This window comes from Dipodomys merriami, unplaced genomic scaffold, assembly GCF_024711535.1.
Source record: "Dipodomys merriami isolate MVZ:Mamm:240054 unplaced genomic scaffold, mDipMer1.0.p SCAF_1, whole genome shotgun sequence".
Lineage (NCBI taxonomy): Eukaryota > Metazoa > Chordata > Mammalia > Rodentia > Heteromyidae > Dipodomys > Dipodomys merriami.
In genome coordinates, this window is record NW_027202270.1 from 76322146 (window position 1) to 76340561 (window position 18416).

General features: G+C 39.2%; 1 protein-coding gene across 1 annotated transcript in view; it reads left to right on the forward strand.

Annotated features, from left to right (window-relative positions):
* The first annotated feature begins 305 nt into the window (after positions 1-305).
* Dars1 (aspartyl-tRNA synthetase 1) overlaps positions 306-18416 on the forward strand; it is a 54959-nt gene continuing 36848 nt past the window's right edge. The window contains exons 1-4 of the mRNA XM_070023862.1: positions 306-501; positions 2727-2784; positions 5898-5990; positions 11279-11381. Of these exons, the coding sequence (XP_069879963.1) occupies positions 436-501; positions 2727-2784; positions 5898-5990; positions 11279-11381 (320 nt within the window). The 5' untranslated portion in view covers positions 306-435. The remainder of the gene's footprint in view (positions 502-2726; positions 2785-5897; positions 5991-11278; positions 11382-18416) is intronic.

The window sequence follows — 18416 nt, forward strand, 5'->3', positions numbered from 1 at the left end:
GCCACTAGAGTGTTCTCTGCGATTAAAACCCGTAGGAGCTGATGTGGCTGGAAGGTGAACAAAGCCTCGGGAAACAGACCGAGCAAACAAGAACAAAGTGACCCACCAGGCCAAGCAAAGTAGCCCAGACCCCTCGCCTCCGGGAAGTCCCGCGAGACTTTTTACCCAATTCCCGAAGATTTCCATCAAGTCCGGACAACTCCCCTCCCTCCAGAGGGCGGAGCAAGGGGGGAGCAGAGGGCGGCACACGGCCTCTAGCTTCTCCGCACGGAGATCTCGAGAGAGTGTTGGGATTCTCGCGATATTTCCCGAGCCGACACTTCACACGCTGTCTGGGCCGGGAGGGTGGAGGTTACGGTCGGGGAGAAGCCCCCTGGTGCGGTCCTCCGGAAGCCTGCGGAGGAGGGTAGTGTCCACTCCCCCGAGTCTGTCACGATGCCCAGCGCCAGCGCCGGCCGCAAGAATCAGGAGAAGCCGCGGGAGATCATGGACGCGGCGGAAGTGGGTTTTCCTTCGTCCCCGGGCCTGGGAGGGCCGGCCGGGCCGAGGGTGGGGGTAGCGCCCCGGGGCCCTGCCGTCAGCGCTCCTCGGGCCTGGAGCCTGGGCTCCCGCGGCCCAGCACCTCCCTGAGGGTCTCCAGGGCCCGGGCTCAGCCAGCTGCGAGCCCTGGTGCTTCTGGTGACCTGGTCTGAGGAGCCTGCCCCGGGGCTGGGCGGGACGTTCGCGAACCCCGGCCTCCCCGGAAGCGGGAGCCGCGTGTGCACCCCGAGCTCGTCTGGGTTAATCACGTAACACACCCTCCACCCTAGTCCCGCGGTGGTTTTGCTCACCAGTACCAATCGATGTGTGCTTGGCCCCTGGGTTCCAAATGCCCTGTCAAAGAACGATCGAACTCGGCAAAACCACCTGCCAATATGTGTAATGACCATTTTTTTCATGTGGCAGTTAAAAAAAAGTGTCGTGTTCTTGCTCACCTGACATGGTGAGTTAGTGAAGTTCGTAGAGGGTTCATTTGAAATAAACACCCAGTGGTTCTTTAAGTACTTCTTAGAAGTCAAGAGTTTTAATTTCCGAAATGGTGGTGTATGTGCCATACTATAATGGTAAGCCTTACTCTGTCTGGCTCCTAATTTGCTATTGAAGAATTGTGCTTTTATGGTAAACTATATAATAAATCATCTCAGAATATTACATATAATCAGGATTGCTAGACTAATACTAACCAGAAGAGATTACACATCTTTCTTCTTTTGCTTTACGAAGCATTTCTTACATATGGATGCTATTTTCAGGCTTCCTTGAGTGACAGTATCTTCTCTTATGGCCCACATGATACTTGCCCTTGAATTGTATTTTTTGTTTGAGATAAAATCTTGTACTTAGAACAGGCTAGCCTGGAACTTGGCCATCCTCTTGCCTCAGCTTCTAGAATGCTGGGATTATAGGCATGTGTCACCATCTGAGATGCATTTTTCTTAATGTTTCAAAAAAATTGTTCAGCAGGGCACCATGAAGACTATAATCCTAGTTATTTGAGATGCAGATATCAGAGGATAGGGTTAGAAGCCAATCAGGGCATAAAAGTTCATGAGACTCCATTTCAACCAATGGTTGGTTGTGATAGAGGGTACTTGTTATGACTGCTGTGTGGAAACAAAATGACTGGTTGCAGTGGTGCTGTGCCTGTCATTTGAAGTGACATAGGGAAACACAGAAAGATCACAGCCCAGGCTGACCAGGAAATAAAGGGAGACTACCTTAAAAAGAACCTTTGCAAAAAAAAAAAAAAAGGGGGCTGAGCCATGACTCCATTGGTAAAACACCCACCTAACAAGTGCCATAAGCACCTTGATTCATTTAATGGTACAAAATCTACTGTTCTCTGTATCTAAAAGAGGGGATTCCAACCACTAGCTTTAGTGGCAGAAACTTTTATGCAGATTTTAAGTTACCTTGTAAAAATCTGGAGAAATTATTTTGTCTATTGATGTGTTTAAAAACTATGAATGTACTCTTGCAAATAGCATAGGTTTATAAGATAAACATTGTGACAGATCATTTTATAGCTGAAAGGAACTTAATACATCATTTTAAAGGTAAGATTGAAATGAACATCACTTATCTACTTAGACCCTTGGTCTCCTATTCCTATACCTGTCTTTAAATCTGTAGTTGAGTTTTGATAGTATTACAGTGCCACTGTCAACCCTTTGTAACCTACTATCCTAAAACTGGATTTTAGAAACAAGAAGCTGGTGAGTTTCTTGATGTTTTAAAAAAGGAAAGTTGCAATTAATTCATCATATTTAACAACTCTGATTTCTAAAAACAGGACATCTGGGTCAGAAAGAATCTCTACCCAAAATATAAAGTTAATGCAACTCTGGTACTTTGTCCTATTCCCAGAAGAAATTCATAACCCTGCTTTAAAGTAATTTAATTTCCATTTTGAAGATGGTAATTAAGTTGTGTAGTACATGAGTGTACATTTCATCTGAGTGCTTTTATACATGGTGTATCCATCCAGGATTGGTAATCTGTGAAACAAGTAGAGACTGGATGGTTTCTTTTCTTTTTGGAGACACACATGTAAATAACAGGCTTCTGTATTTTAAAGTGGTTGATTCTGAATTAATGAAATGCTCCTTCACGTTAAAATTTTCATTTTTATGTGTGGTTATTTGTATTTACATTTTTAGAATCATGATGCAAAATTTTTTTTCTAGGATTATGCTAAAGAGAGATATGGAATATCTTCAATGATACAATCACAAGAAAAGCCAGGTTAGTGTTTGTAAAATAATTGTTTTGCTTGTGGATCAGGGAAATCCAACCCAAAGCTTTTGGGCATGCTAAGAAAATTAAAATGTTCTACCATTGAGCTATATAACTATCCCTTCATTAAGTTGTTTTGTTTTGTTTGGGTCCGGTCGTGGGGCCAGAACTCTGGGCCTGGGCACTGTCCCTCAGCTCTTTAGCTCAAGGCTAGCGCTCTACCACTTGAGCCACAGTGCCACTTCCGCTTTTTTCTTTTTGCTTATGTGGTGCTGAGGAATCGAACCCAGGGCCTCATGCATGCAAGGCAAGTGCTCTACCACTGAGCCACCTTCCCAGCCCCCTTCATTAAGTTTTAAGTAGAGTAACAAAAGACATAACTGAAGGAATAACTTTGAAAAGGTAAAATGACATTTGTAACACAACAAGATGTCATCACTGTATATAAATACTGTCACTTTAAGGTTTATAATCTAAAAGAGAAGTAATATATTTAAATGAATATTGGAGGTTTAATGGTGCATATTAAATGATGGACTATATATGTTTTCTTAATTCCTAAATTATTAAGTAGGATTTTACTGTGACCCAGGGGTAATAGAAAAGTGGTTAATAACCACATCACATGCAGCCTTTGTGTATGTTTTAATACCTCTGAATAAATCTTCATACTTTCCTCCAAATAGTTTATCTTTCTTGTCTGCTTCTATGGCTCCAGATTCTTTTATTCTAATGCAAGTGACTCTTAAACCTTATTACTGCTGTTCATTGCCTCTGCTAGTTACGCTGATGGAATGTGAATTGGGACACCTCAGATATGTTGGGATATATTGAAGATTGAGAACCCCTATGAGAATTAAATGGGATGCCACAAGAAAGACAGGCCATTACTCTTTCTTATATGTGATACTATTAAGATGGTCCAAATCATCAAATACACATACACATTCAGATTTGTTATGCTCTCTATTTGGTTTTGAGTATTTATTCCCTCGTTACTATTCATTTACTGTTTCAATCTTGGTGTTTTCCAATATGCTTGCTAAAATCTTAACACTTTTTTTCTTTCTTTACATTTTTGTGTGAGTTTACACAGCACACTTGGAATTTGGCTTCACTCATGCAATCTATTGGCAGAATTTTGCAAAAATCCTCTTATAATGCATATCCGTATGGCTTTGAAATTCCTCTTTCATCCTCTTTGGTTTTGGCCATGAGAATCATAGCATTCTGCTAGAAATTAAATCTCTAAACTGTATGTATCCTTGCTTCAAAAGACAAATCATGAGTGCATTCAGAAAAAACATAGATTAAATGCATTATATAATTTGATTTGTAATATCCCAAAAGGTATTATTCTTAATATTGTGTCATTTTTCTTTCTTTTTCTTTAGTGCCAGTCCTGGTGCTTGAGCTCAGGGCTTGTGTGTTATTCCTGAGCTTCTTTTGTTTAAGGCTAGTTCTACTCTTCAAGCTATAGCTCCACTTTTGGGTTTTGGAGGGGATAGTTTATTGGAGATAAGGATCTCACAGACTTTCTTACCTGGGCTTGTTTTGAACAGCAATCCTCAAATCTCAGCCTCTTGAGTAGCTAGGATTTCTTAATATTCAGATTTTTCGTTCTGTCATGGGGTTTGAACTCTGGGCCTGGGCTCTGTCCCTCAGCTCGTTAGCTCAAGGTGAGCACTCTGCCACTTGAGCCACAGCACCACTTCCTGTTTTCTAGTGGTTTATTGGACATAAGAGTTTCACGGAAGTGGTGCTGTAACTCAAGTGGTAGAGCGCTTACCTTGAGCTGAAGAACACAGGGACAAGGCCCAGGCCCAAAGTTCAAGCCCCACAACTGACCCCCCAAAAAAAAAAGTTTCATGGACTTTCCTGGCAGGGCTGGCTTTGAACCATGATCCTCAGATCTCAGCCTCCTTAGTAGCTAGGATTACAGGCATGAGCCACCAGGGCCCGGCTGATAATCCAGGTTTTTCCCCACCACCACCAAATAGTGCATATTGAGAATAGGAAAAATGATTTTTGAATATTTTAACTATCTTTCCATGATAGTTGTTTTGTTGCTGTTTTCATATTTGATGGACTTTAGGGGGATATTTATCATTGTGTTTAATATCAGGGGTCTTGGGCTCACTTGAAAATCAAAAGCTCACTTAGTAACTAAAGGAAACAAAGAATGACCCAAATATGACTAGATTTAGGACTCAAGCATCTTCAAAGCTCTGCCTTCTTCTTGCTTCTGTTTCCTTTAGAATATTGGACTCATTCTCTCCTACAAGCTCATTTATTGGGAAAGATGGTGATTTTTTTTTTTTTTTTTTATGCCGGTTGTGGACCTGAACTCTGGGCCTAGGTGCTGTCCCTCAGCTCTTCAGCTCAAGGCGAGCGCTCTACCGCTTGAGCCACAGCGCCACTTCCGGCTTTTTCTATTTATGTGGTGCTGAGGAATCGAACCCAGGGCCTCAGGCATGCAAGGCAAGCACTCTACCACTGAGCCACCTTCCCAGCCCAGATGGTGATTTTTTTGCCCCAAGTATATACCCTCTCAGCTCAGGAAAGACAGCTCTTTACTCCTAGATTATGTACATTGATTCCCAGAAAAGGACTTTGATTAACTGAGTTTGAATAATATATCCTTCCCTGGATCAGTCACTGTCCTGGGGAATGAGCTACCATGACTATCTAGGCTAAGAATCCTGTGGCTAGCTAACTTTCATTCTAGGACAAGCAAGCAAAATGCCATGTTCACTTATGCTTAAAAGGTATGTTTGGCTTTTTAATTCATCTAAGTTTTCAGCAGGTTTACATTTTGGAATTTGTTTCATTATAGTATAGACTAAATTAGAAAGGAACTAGTTAAGAAACTCGCTATAGTTTAGGCAAGAGGTAATAATAGCCTTACTTAAGATGATAGCAATGAAGGTAGTAGAGTATTATATTTAGAAAGTGCAATTCACACAATTTAAAGCAAATTGCATATTGAAGGGTATAGAGAAGAATTTATCAAAGATTGAGAATTACTTAAGATAATGGCAAGTTTTTAGACTAGCTGCTTGATGAAAATAATAGTCTCTGTAAATTTTTAATTTAAAAGTCGTTTTTATTATGTGTTGCAGATCGAGTTTTAGTCCGGGTGAGAGATTTGACAATACAAAAAGCTGATGAAATTGTCTGGGTACGTGCAAGAGTACATACAAGCAGAGCGAAAGGTAAGATTGATATGATTTACTGTCCATTTTGACAATGACACTAAATTTTTTGGTAATATGAATTCCTTACAGACCAAAGTGAATCATTAAGAACAGAACTAAAGCTGGGCACCGGTGGCTCACACCTTTAATCCTAGCTACTCAGGAGGCTGAGTTCCGATGATTGTGGTTCAAAGCCAGCCCGGGCTGGAAAGTCTGTGAGACTCTTTATCTCCAGTAAACCACCAGAAAACTGGAAGTGTCACTGTGGCTCAAGTGGTAGAGCACTTGCCTTGAGCTGAAGAACTGAGGGACAGTCCCCAGGCCCAGAGTCCCAGCCCCATGAACAATACCAACAACAAAAAACAACAATATCAGAGTTCAAGCCCCATGACCAAAAAAAAAAAAGAACAGAACTAAAACTATTAAGTCATTGTAAAGTATTTATCCATGGTTAATCAGTTTAGGATCCTGTAAGATATCTTTGAAAATAAATTTCTTCTAATGCTGTATCGAAAAGTCCATGACTATAGTCCAGCTACTCAGGAGTTAAAAGATTGGAAGATTTATGGTTCAGTCTAGGCAGAAAAGCAAGATTCCATCTCAAGCATTAAAACTAGGAATAGTGGTATACTGTACTCATCTATCATTTTAGCTATACAAGACCCTTAAGTAGGAATATCAAAGTCCAGGCCAGCCTAGGCAAAAATGTAAAACTATTTAAAAAATACCTAATAATAGTTGGGATGTAGCTCAGTGGCAAAGCTTTTACCTAAATAGTGCACATTCTGGGTTCAATCCCTAGTACCAAAAAAAGATAAGATTAAAAAAAAAAAAATATATATATATATATATATATATATAAGGGCCTGGGAAGGTGGCTCAGTGGTAGAGTGCTTGCCTTGCATGCCTGAGGCCCTGGGTTTGATTCCTCAGCACCACATAAGCAAAAAGAAAAAAGCCAGAAGTGGCGCTGTGGCTCAAGTGGTAGAGTGCTGGCCTTAAGCTGAAGAGCTGAGGGCAGAGTTCAGGCCCCACGACTGGACCCCCCCCCCAAAAAAATATTTTATATATATATATATATATATATATATATATTATATATATATAAGTTCAAATGAACAAACAAAAAGACTAGTGAAAGGAGCTCAGACTGAGCCTCAAGTGCCTGCCTAGCCAATTTAGTCTCTTAGATCCATCCCCAATACCACAAAAAGTAATAGATCCAGGTGTCCATGCTCACACAATCCTAACTACCCAGGAGGCTGAGATCTGAGGATCACAGTTCAAAGCCAGCTCAGGCAGGAAAGTCCATGAGACTCATCTCCAATTAGCCACCTGAAAACAGAAGTGCTGTGGCTCAACTGTTAGAGTGCCTTAAGCTAAAGAGCTGAGGGACAGCGACCAGGTTCGGAGTTCAAGCCCCATGACTGACCAAAAAAAAAAAAAAAAAAGGTAATTATAACTTGACCTAAAGATTGTTCAATAAGAATGATACCACCCCATTTGTTAGGAAATGGGAAGACTTGGAAAAAAATCATATTAAGTAAAGTAAGCCAAACCCAAAGAAATATAGGTCCCATGGATTCCCTCATTACAATAATTAGTAGTACGTCTAGGATAATTTTATCAGATGAGCAGAAAAGCTCAAAAGCTATGTACATATGGATCATCTAGGATGATGCTAAGTAAAATGAACCCCAAGATAAGGATACATTAGGTCTTTCTTTGTTGTTGTTTTTAATGTACTATGTGATTTTTGTTGTTGTTTCCATTGTATGTTCTTCCCCCTATGGTATATCCCCTGTTGTCACTGTACTTGATTTTGGTACCTTGCATCTTGTATAAACATTTGTCTAATTTGGAGAGGGGAAGGGGAATTTTTAAAAAATGCTGAAACAAGGACACAGGATGACCATTGCAACGATGAGACCCACAAGATAGTATATTGGAAATGAACGTTACAACTTCAGGCAGGGTGGAGGGGCGAGGAGTGAGGGAGGTGAGAAAGGGGTCTTGGGAGAACAAGAAGGGAAGGGGTAACAATGCTCAACAAGAAATGTACTCATTATGTTACTCATGTAACTAACCCCTTTGTACAGCATCTTTACAATAAAATGAAAAAAGAAAGATGGTCCAATAAGGTAGCCACTGGCACACGTACCTATATAAGCTAAAATTCAGCAGCTCAGTCACACGAGCTGTATTTTGAATGATTAATAAACAAGTGGTTACTGGCTCTCCTTTTAGACAGCTCACATACAGAAGACTTTCTTGTAGAAAGTTCTTTTGGACAGTGCTAACAATTTTGAATTAACAGCAGAAACATTAGGGGGCCTTAAACTGATGTCTTATAAAATGTTGGCCTACCTTAGTATTCAGCACTATCTAAAAATATTAATAGCATTTATATTAGATTGTAACTACTTTTCACACACTCTTTTGGGGAGATAGCCAGGTCTGGGCTTTGAACTCAGAGCCTGGTTGCTATCTCTTGAGTTTTTTTGCTCAAGGGTAGCACTTTTGCCAATTGAGCCACAACTCCATTTCCAGCTCTTTCTCCCAGACTTTTCCTGCCTAGGCTGGCTGCAAACTCTAATCTTCAGATCACAGCCTCCTGAATTAGTATTACAGGAGTAAGCCACTGATATTTTGCTTTCCCCACTTTAATCATTCAACAGATATGTGAAGTACCATGTAACAGGCATTGCTAGTCCACTTCATGAATGAAGAAACATATCCAAAGTAATAAAGCTGCTTCCTGAAGTCTTATAGGAATAGGTGGAATATGAACAGAATCCACAGACTTTCTAGGATACCTCTATTTAGGAGAGTTTTCTGCTCCTATAGCATTTAATACAGCCCTTGCTTCAGCATTTCTTAGTTGTTTTCATATATTTTTATTACAGAATTCATATATAATTTGTTGGCATATATGAAAATAGAACAATGAAACCAGTTGAAATTGTTATAGGAAGGGAGAGTAATAGGGGGATTGATTATAATATATTATATACCTGTGTGGAAATGTCACAGTGAAATCTCCCAGTGTATAAATGTATGCTAATAAAGTTAATATATGTCCATCATTTTAAGTTATGACATTCTTAGCTCCAATTAACCACCAGAAAATGGTAGAGTACTAGCCTTGAGCAAAAGAGCTCAAGGATAGCATTTAGAAACACTTGTTCTTTTGGATTATAAAAGTAGATGATTGCTTGCCAGGCATGAGTGGCTGCTGCCTATATACTAGCTACTTGGGAGTCTGAAATCTGAGGATCATGGCTTAAAGCTAGCTGGTCCTGGAAGGAAAATCCATTAAACTCTTATCTCCAATTAACCTCTAAAAAGCAAGAAGTGGAGCTGTGGCATAAGTGGTAGAGTATGCTATCCTTCAGCAAAAACCTGGGACAGCACCCAGGTTCTGGCACAAAAACATATAATCCTCAAGATTTTAAAATAAAACTTTGTAAGTAGTATGCTGTAATTTTTCTCAATTTGCAGGTGAATAAACACATGAAGTGGTATGAATTTTTTCCCTAGGCCCCTTTTCAGGGAACTGATAGGATACAATTAAAGGGCTTTTTTTTTGGGGGGGGAGGGCTTGAACTCTGAGCCTAGGCACTGTCTCTTAGCTCTTCACCTCAGGGTGAGTGGCTCTACCACTTGAGCTACAGCAGCACTTCCTGTTCTGAATGGTTTATTGGAGATAAGAGTCGCAAGGAGTTTCCTGCCTCTGCTGGCTTTGAACCATGATCCTTAGATCTCAGCCTCCTGAGGATAACAGGCGTGAGCCACTGATGTCCATATTGATTAAAGGGCTTTTGATTTCCAAGCCATATTTCAAATCATTAAGCTAAATATTATCCCATAATGCTGACTCAAAAACATTTTCTTATGCTTACCTTTTTTAAGTCTTTTAGAGCTCTTTGTTCTCTTCAGCACTAGATGGCTTCATAATTAAGCTTGGTCTGGACTGCCATTAAACAGCTAGAACAGCTAAAATACTCTTTACCCTAGCAGTGTTGTAGTCACATTACCTTTAATTTCTCCCTAACATTCTGTTCCAAGTGGAACAGTGTATGACTGAAATAGCAATTCTTTGAATAATGTCATTTTGATCCATGAGTTTTTCTATGACAGTTTTTACCATATAATGTTTTTAAATCCCTCTGAATTTGTATAATCTAAAAAAAAAAAACAACTTCCTTTTCTTTTAGGTTTTTACTCCAGAACAAAAGGGAAAATTAGTCTTTTTTGTGATAAAAACCTGTCAATCATGTGTGAATCCAGAGCCAATAGACTATCTGCATTGACATTTTCCAACCTCTATTTATTCATGACTACTATCTGATTTGCATTTCAAAATTATGCCAAGCATATTAACATATTTACTGCTTTCCTTTTTTACTTTTTTTTCCCCTGCAAAGCTAATTCTTAATCTGGAAAACATTTCTCAGTTTAAAAGGGAAAACTTTGTTTTTCCCAAGACAAACTGATAGAGAAAAATGGGACTTGAAGATATTTAACTTGCTTTTATGACAAAGTCGTTTTCTTGAATTTGATCAGAGATGTAAGGATCTGCTTTGGAGGAAAAGTGCTATCACATGAGTACATAATGACTGAAATATATTACAAGTAATATTTTTCAGAAGGTTATGAATAAGGGATGACATCTCTTTATGAAAGAAAGGGAAATCAAGAGGCCCAGGATAGATAAAAATAAAACTGATTATAGTACTTGGAGAGAATGAGTTCACAAACAGATTATTTGGAGTTTAAAAATATTGAAGTTTTATAAAGGATGAAAGATTGGGAAATGATAAAATACAACATGAAAGGAACCTATCAATCTAAATTATCTTTAAAATGCACTTAAAATGGTAAGTATTCTATTGACAACCTCCATAAAATGCTTGTGTTCTTATTAAGGCACTTTATTAGCACTTTTGTGGTTGCATAATTGAAGCTTTCATGGTAATTATTAGTGTCTTTATAGAATCTAGTAGCTATTATATGTTGAAAGTGGTCTGAAATTACAAAATAATCTTTAGATTTATACATTGCTTTAATTAGTGATTTGTCTATGTTTTCATAATAATGTTCAAGCATTTTTAGTTATTCATGGTAGGAGCTTGAGTTTTTAAAGCTTGTTGGTTGAATATATTTTGGCTGTGCATATTGGATGGATACACTTGTGTGTATGTGCCTAAATTTAGGCCCAATTTTAAAGTAGAAAAACATTTTCCTTCTTTGCCAAACCTGAAGCAATATGTTTTTCATGCACTTGTATTCTTCCTGCCTCTCAGGGAAGCAGTGCTTCTTAGTCCTACGTCAGCAACAATTTAATGTCCAGGCTCTTGTGGCGGTGGGAGACCATGCAAGCAAGCAGATGGTTAAATTTGCTGCCAAGTAAGTAAGCAATTATATCCTGTTGTCAGAATAAACAATGGTGGGAACCAAGACTCCCAGGGGTTTGGACCATTTTCATACATTAACATCAATGCTTCGTTTGTTTAAAAATGTAGTTATTTAAATTGTCAGTTCAGTGTTGCTTGAATACATTAAACTCACAAAAGAGAAAATATGGAGCACAGGCTTGAAATTCATTTGGAACTGCTGAAGCAGCACTCTTTACAGACATGTCACATTTACTTTCAAGTAGAGTAACAAAAAGCCTGGCAGCCTCAACTGCTCTGCTAAGCAGAGCAACTATTTTGTGGTGATTGTTGAGCTTTATTTCCTCCCTCTCTCCCTCTTCCCTACCTTCCCCAAGTTATGATTTGCATATTAAGCAACAAGTTTTCTTAGTGACTTAATAAAAGTATGTAAAATAAGAGAATGTAGTTTTATAAATGATTTTTTTTCTGAAGGAAATAAAATGAATGTGATACCGTGTTATAACTTTGATGCCAAAAGGGTCTAGGGGAAAAAAGCAATACCCTCCCTCTCCTACTCCTTGCTCTAAAGGTCTTGCTGCCTGGCTCAGAATTCCTTTAGAAGGCACAGTATATTACTCACCTTGTAAGAGAACAGGGTATAGTGACAGAAAGGAAGGGTAGTTTGTGTGCCGTAAATCGTAATGAGGTAAGTTTTACTTAATAGTTGGCCACAACTATGTTGTTTGTATCAATTTCATCTCATGAATTTTATCCATGACAGTGATCACATAGACATGGGGAAATGTTCTCTACATTTTTAAACAGTACAGTGCTTCATATATGTAAATGTTTTATAAAAGAAATCTAGAAGGCCGGGCGCTGGTGGCTCACGCCTATAATCCTAGCTACTCAGGAGGCTGAGATCTGAGGATCGCGGTTCAAAGCCAGCCCGGGCAGGAGAGACCGTGAGACTCCTATCTCCAATAACCCACCAGAAAACCGGAAGTGGCGCTGTAGCTCAAGTGGTAGAGCACTTGCCTTGAGCTGAAGAGCTGAGGGACAGCGCCAAGGCTCAGAGTTCAAGCCCCACGACCGACAAAAAAAAAAAAAAAAAAAAAAAAGAAATCTAGAATAAATGCTATGGGTTTTTTTCTCTTGATTTTCTGTTAACCTAGATATATATTTCCAAACATAGTTACCGTAAACAGAATTATGGATTCTAGAATTAGAAATTAAACGATGACCTAATTTAATATCTAATTTATATTTGAGCTCCTGACCCCCCCTTGTACAATGTTTTACGTATTTTAGGTTTGAGTTTAGAGATTTGTCAAAATCAGTTTTATTATTTCATAGTAATACTGTTTTCAGATTTAAAGGTTTTAGTACCATGCATTCCATCAACTGACTGATGAATTTGGTAATGTTGAGTCTATTAGTACGATAGCTGACCTCTTTCTCTCTCTCATGATGCTACTGTCCAAAGAGTGTCACTTCTGTGTTTTCTCTTGAATTTTCTGATAATCAAGTTTGCTTTCAGAGACATTGAGAATACTTAGAAAACATTGGTCAGCTAGCCTTTAATGTAAATATGCAACCTATGAATCAATGAGCATTGCCCCTAGAAACAAACTTGTATCTACACAGACGATCTTCTATGGGAAGGAAAAAAAGATGGCTATGGAAACCACAGACATATATGCTAGATTATATTTCGGATAGCAGGAAAAAGTCAGTCTTGATATTTGATTCTGAAAACTAATGTATGGATCTGACAGTTTTCCTGGGCCATATTTTTTCTATTACATTGCATTATAAATATCAGTGTTACATAGCTTAAGAAAAGATTCTAGTCTAAAAGTAATCCCATTTTTCTTTCTTTCTTTTGTGATACTAGGCTTTAGTTTCTGAGCCACATACAAGGCAGGCTCTCTCTAAAACTTAAGCCATACTCTCAACTCTCCACTTACATTTAATATTTACTGAGAGGCATTCTGCTGACAGATGGACAGTCAATTAATGTGATGTTTTTAGAACTCACACAAAGTAATCCACAAAATAGATACTGTCATTAATTTGGGTCTACTTAGAAACTCTTGAGTCTTGCTAAGTGAAAACAATCGATAGAATCAAATGTAGTTTTTTTTTTTTTTCTTGTACTAGTGATAGAATTCAGGCTCTAGCACTTGCTGGGCATGTTCCTGAACCTCTAGCTCCAGATGGCAATCAGAACTTACTATCTGAAAGAACTACTTGCAAATGGTCTCCCGAACAGAACTTAGTTGACTCATGTCCTTATAACCTATACAGAAAATATAGGCCTTTATCCAAATCAGGTATATATAATGATCTTTCTTTTAGACAGAGTACTTCTTAAATAAGTCTTGATACTATTAATTTCTGAGGTGAAGCAGAATACTGATGTTTGAAATTTATCCAAACCCTGAGAGACTTTGGTTCTGATGTCCTTCTTTCTCTTTTTTTTTTTTTTTTTTTTTTTTTGCGGGGGTGGGGGGCGTTTTTGTTTTTGTTTTTTTTGTCGGTCATGGGGTTTGAACTCTGGGCCTGAATGCTGTCCCTCAGCAGTTCAGCTCAAGGCTAGCACTGTACCACGTGAGCCACTACGCCACTTCCAGTTTTCTGAGTGGTTTATTGGAGATAAGAGTTTCACAGAAGGGGCTGGGGAGGTGGTTCAGTGGTAGAGTGCTTGCCTCACATGCATGAGGCCCTGGGTTCGTTTCCTCAGTACCGCATAAGCAGAAAAAGCCCAAAGTGGCGCTGTGGCTCAAGTGGTAGAGCACTTGCCTTGAGCTGAAGAGCTGAAGGACAGTGCTCAGGCCCAGAGTTCATGCCCCAAGACCGACCCCCCCCCCAAAAAAAACAACAACAACAACAACAACAAAGAGTCTTACAGACTTTCCTGGACTTTCTTGGTTGGCTAGCTTTTGAACGGTGATCCTCAGATCTCAGCCTCCTGAGTAGCTAGGATTACAGGCGTGTGCCACTGGCGCCCAGCTTTCTCTTTTTTACTTAATTTTATTGATTGATTGATTTTGCCAGTATTTAGGGTTTGAAGTCAAGTGCCATGCTTCCAGCCCAGCTTTTTGCTATTTTTCTTATTTTTGGAGATGGAGTCTTTTCTGCCCCAGAGGCTTCAAACTACGTTCTTCTGGATCACCACCTCCTAAGCAGCTAGGATTAAGGTGTTAAGCATCTGCTTTATGTCCCTTGTTCTAGGTGTAATGCAGAATCAAGTTGTAAGTTAGATTTAAAAACAAACAAAAGAACATTGAGCTATTTTTAGGTCCTTAGAAGTTGGACTTCATGCAACTAGCAATACATGGGAAAAGATTGAGCATTTGTTAAGTTATAAAGCCTTTGAACTGGTTACCTTCACCGAGTAAAGCCAATTTTATACAATATATTTAGCATATGGTATTTAGATAATAGTTATATAAATTTTGGCACTAATACACTAAGAAATCAAGCCAAATAATTAAATGGAGTTGTATAAATGGCTTAGTTACCTTGTAGAAAAGGAAAATTCTCATAAGTAAAGCTTTAATGATGAATGATGAGTTTAATAGTTGGTTGACTGACATTGGTTCAGACTCCAGATAAGTTAGTCAGCTTGTCTTTTTTTATTACTTTAGACCACTAAAGTAGCTCAGAAATCCTAGCCTTTGATAGTAGAAGTCTAAAGAACATGTCATCTAACAGAAAGCCAACAATATTATCTTTGTACTCAAAGTAAGAATTCTGAGGGGTTGGAGATTTAGCTCAATGGAAGAGTAGTTGCCTGGCAAATGCAAGAGCTTGAGTCAGTAGCTCTGAAAAAAAAAAAATTGAAAGAAGAAAATGAAGAACATTTTACTTTAGAATGACTTGTTACCTGTTCTATTTAAGAATAAAAATGCTGGGAAGGTGGCTCAGTGGTAGAGAACTTGCCTTGCATGCATGAGGCCCTGGGTTCGATTCCTCAGCACCACATAAGCAAAAAGAAAAAAAAAGCCGGAAGTGGCGCTGTGGCTCAAGTGGTAGAGTGTTAGCCTTGAGCTGAAGAGCTGAGGGACAGCGCCTAGGCCCAGAGTTCAGGCCCCACGACCGGATCCCCCCCCCCCAAAGGAGGGGGAACAATGCTCAATAGGAAATGTCCTCATTACCTTACTCATGAAATTGTAACTCCTCTGTACAGTATCTTTACAATAAAAATATATATATATAAAAAAGAATAAAAATAAGTAAGTGAAATTGTAATATAAATTCTAAAGAACTTTTAGAACTTACTAAGAAAAAATATTTAGAATTTGTTTTATCTTTGAAAATCCTTACTAGTTAGGTATAGTCTAAATAGTGGATTTTTGTTTTGTTTTGTTTTTTTGTCAGTCATGGGCTTGAACTCGATGCCTGGGAACTGAGTAGCTAGGATTATAGGTGTGAGCCACCCAGGCTGGCTTTGAACCATGATCCTCTGATCTCAGCCTCCTGAGTAGCTAGGATTATAGGCGTGAGCCACCAGCCCAGCTTCTTTAAGCAGTGTTTTTGCTTTTGTTTGGATTTCTTTCATTTTTTGGAAGTGGTGCTGTGGCTCAAGTGGTAGAGTGCTTGCCTTAAGCTGAAGAGCTGAGGGACAGCGCCCAGGCAGGCCCAGAGTGTTCAAGCCCCAAGACCGACCAAAAAAAAAAAAAAGAAGAAGAATTTTTTTTTTTTTTTTTTTTTTTTTTTTTGTCGGCCGTGGGGTTTGAACTCTGGGCCTGGGCGCTGTCCCTCAGCTCTTCAGCTCAAGGCGAGTGCTCTACCTCTTGAGCTACAGCGCCACTTCCGGTTTTCTGGTGGTTTATTGGAGATAGGAGTCTCACGGTCTCTCCTGCCCGGGCTGGCTTTGAACCATGATCCTCAGATCTCAGCCTCCTGAGTAGCTAGGATTACAGGCGTGAGTCACCAGCGCCCGGCCAGAATTATTTTTTGGTGGTGCTGGGCGTTGAACTCAGGAGCCTTGTGCTTGCTAAACAGGCTGTATCACTTGAGTCACTTCTTTTTGTTTTTCTAATAACGAAAGTCTCACTTTTTGCCCAAACAGGCCTGGTCCACAATCCATTTGTTTACATTTACAGCATAAACTAGGTCTATAGGTATGCACCACCATTGAGATGGGGTTTCATGGACTTATTGCCCAGGCTAGCCTCAAAACATAAGCCTCCACATACCTTAGCCTTGTAAGTAGGTAGGATTACAGATATGAACCATCATGCCTTGCTTAAAACAGTGATTTTATTTAAAGTGAGTGTGCATTGGCTCCATTGTGAAATTGAAGATTAAGGTAGCTTTTGTGTATATTTGTCTTTGAAGTCATGTTTGATAAGCTAAAATTTGTAAAATAAGAATCTAAGGTAAATTTACTGTTGAATCATAAATAACTGAAAGAAATTACCTAGGAAACAGATGAAAGAATTTTTATAACCATAAGTGATACTCACTTACGGAGCTGGGAAGTTGGCTCAGTGGTAGAGTGCTTGCCTTGCATGTATGAGGCCCTCGGTTCGATTCCTCAGCACCACATAAACAGTAAAAGCAGGAAGTGGGGCTGAGGCTCAAGTGATAGAGCGCTAGTCTACAGCTAAAGAGCTGAGGGACAGCACCCAGGCCCAGAGTTCAGGCCCCACAACTGACAAAAAAAAAAAAAAAAGATATTCACTTATTAACCATATTACAAAATCCTTTTTAAAAAAAGAGTCTGTACCCAGTTTATCAATAAGTAGTTGATAAACCATTTTATGCAAATTTCAGTTATCAATGCTACAATATTAACTTTTCACTTGAATTATATAGTTCTATAAAATTACCAGCTGATAATTATTTAAATTGTCATTATTGGATTGTTCTTTGCAGAATTTTGGTTAATTATGGAGTCAAATTATCCTGAACCAACTTCAGGGTTAATGTTATACATAATTACAAACAGGCATCCTTCATATTACTAGCATTGAAGCCAACTACTGAAACACATTAAATATAGAGCTGGTGCTGAAGCTACACTTTTATATGGTAAACCAGATTTCAGCAACTTGGTTTTATAGAATTTTAATATTGTAAATTTTATTTTTTCCTTTTTTTTTTTTTTTTTTTTTTGTCAGTGATAGGGCTTGAACTCTGGGCTTGGGCACTGTCCCTGGGCTCTTCAGCTCAAGGCAAGCACTCTACGGCTTAAGCCACAGAGCCACTTCCAGTTTTCTAGGAGTTTATTGGAGATAGGAGTCTCACAGACCTCCTCAGATCTCAGCCTCCTGAGTAGCTAGGATTATAGGCTAGTCTTGAGCTGAAGAGCTGAGGGACAGCTCCCAGGCCCAGAGTTCAGACCCCACGACCAGACCCAAAATCAATCACTTTGACTTTCAAGTTAAGAGCTATAGTTGTAAACATTTTATACTAGCTTTATATTTGTAGACACTCAAGTAATAAGATAATGCTAATTTACATGAACACTTAAGGCCCCTGGAATTTAGTAGTTTTAGAATCCTGTGGCCTATTGAATAGTGCATACTTCTCACTTAGCTTTTTTTTTTTGTCAGTCTTGGGCTTGACCACTGGGCATGGGCGCTGTCCCTCAGCTCTTCAGCTCAAGGCGAGCGCTCTACTGCTTGAGCCACAACACTTCCAGTTTTCTAGGGGTTTATTGGAGATAAGAGTCTCACAGACCTTTGGGCCAGAGCTGGCGTTTGATGTTAGGGAAATGAACCCTAAGATACATATTCAAATGTTTTTTTTCTTTCATGCGATTATTTCTAACACATTTATAAGATTATTTCTTTGTTGCTTTGTATGTCCCTCCCCCCCAGTATAACCCCTGCTTTCACTGTATTTGATGTTGTTATAATTTGTGGAGGGGAAGGGAAAAAACAAATCATTTAAATAGGGATACAGGTGGACCCATTGCAACAATGAGACGTACAGTTGTATGTCGAAAATGAACTTTACAACTTTGGTCAGCGGGGAGAGAAGGGTTGAGGGGGAGGATGGAATGGGAAGGGGAAACAAAGGAGGAGGCTACAGTGCTTGATAAGAAATG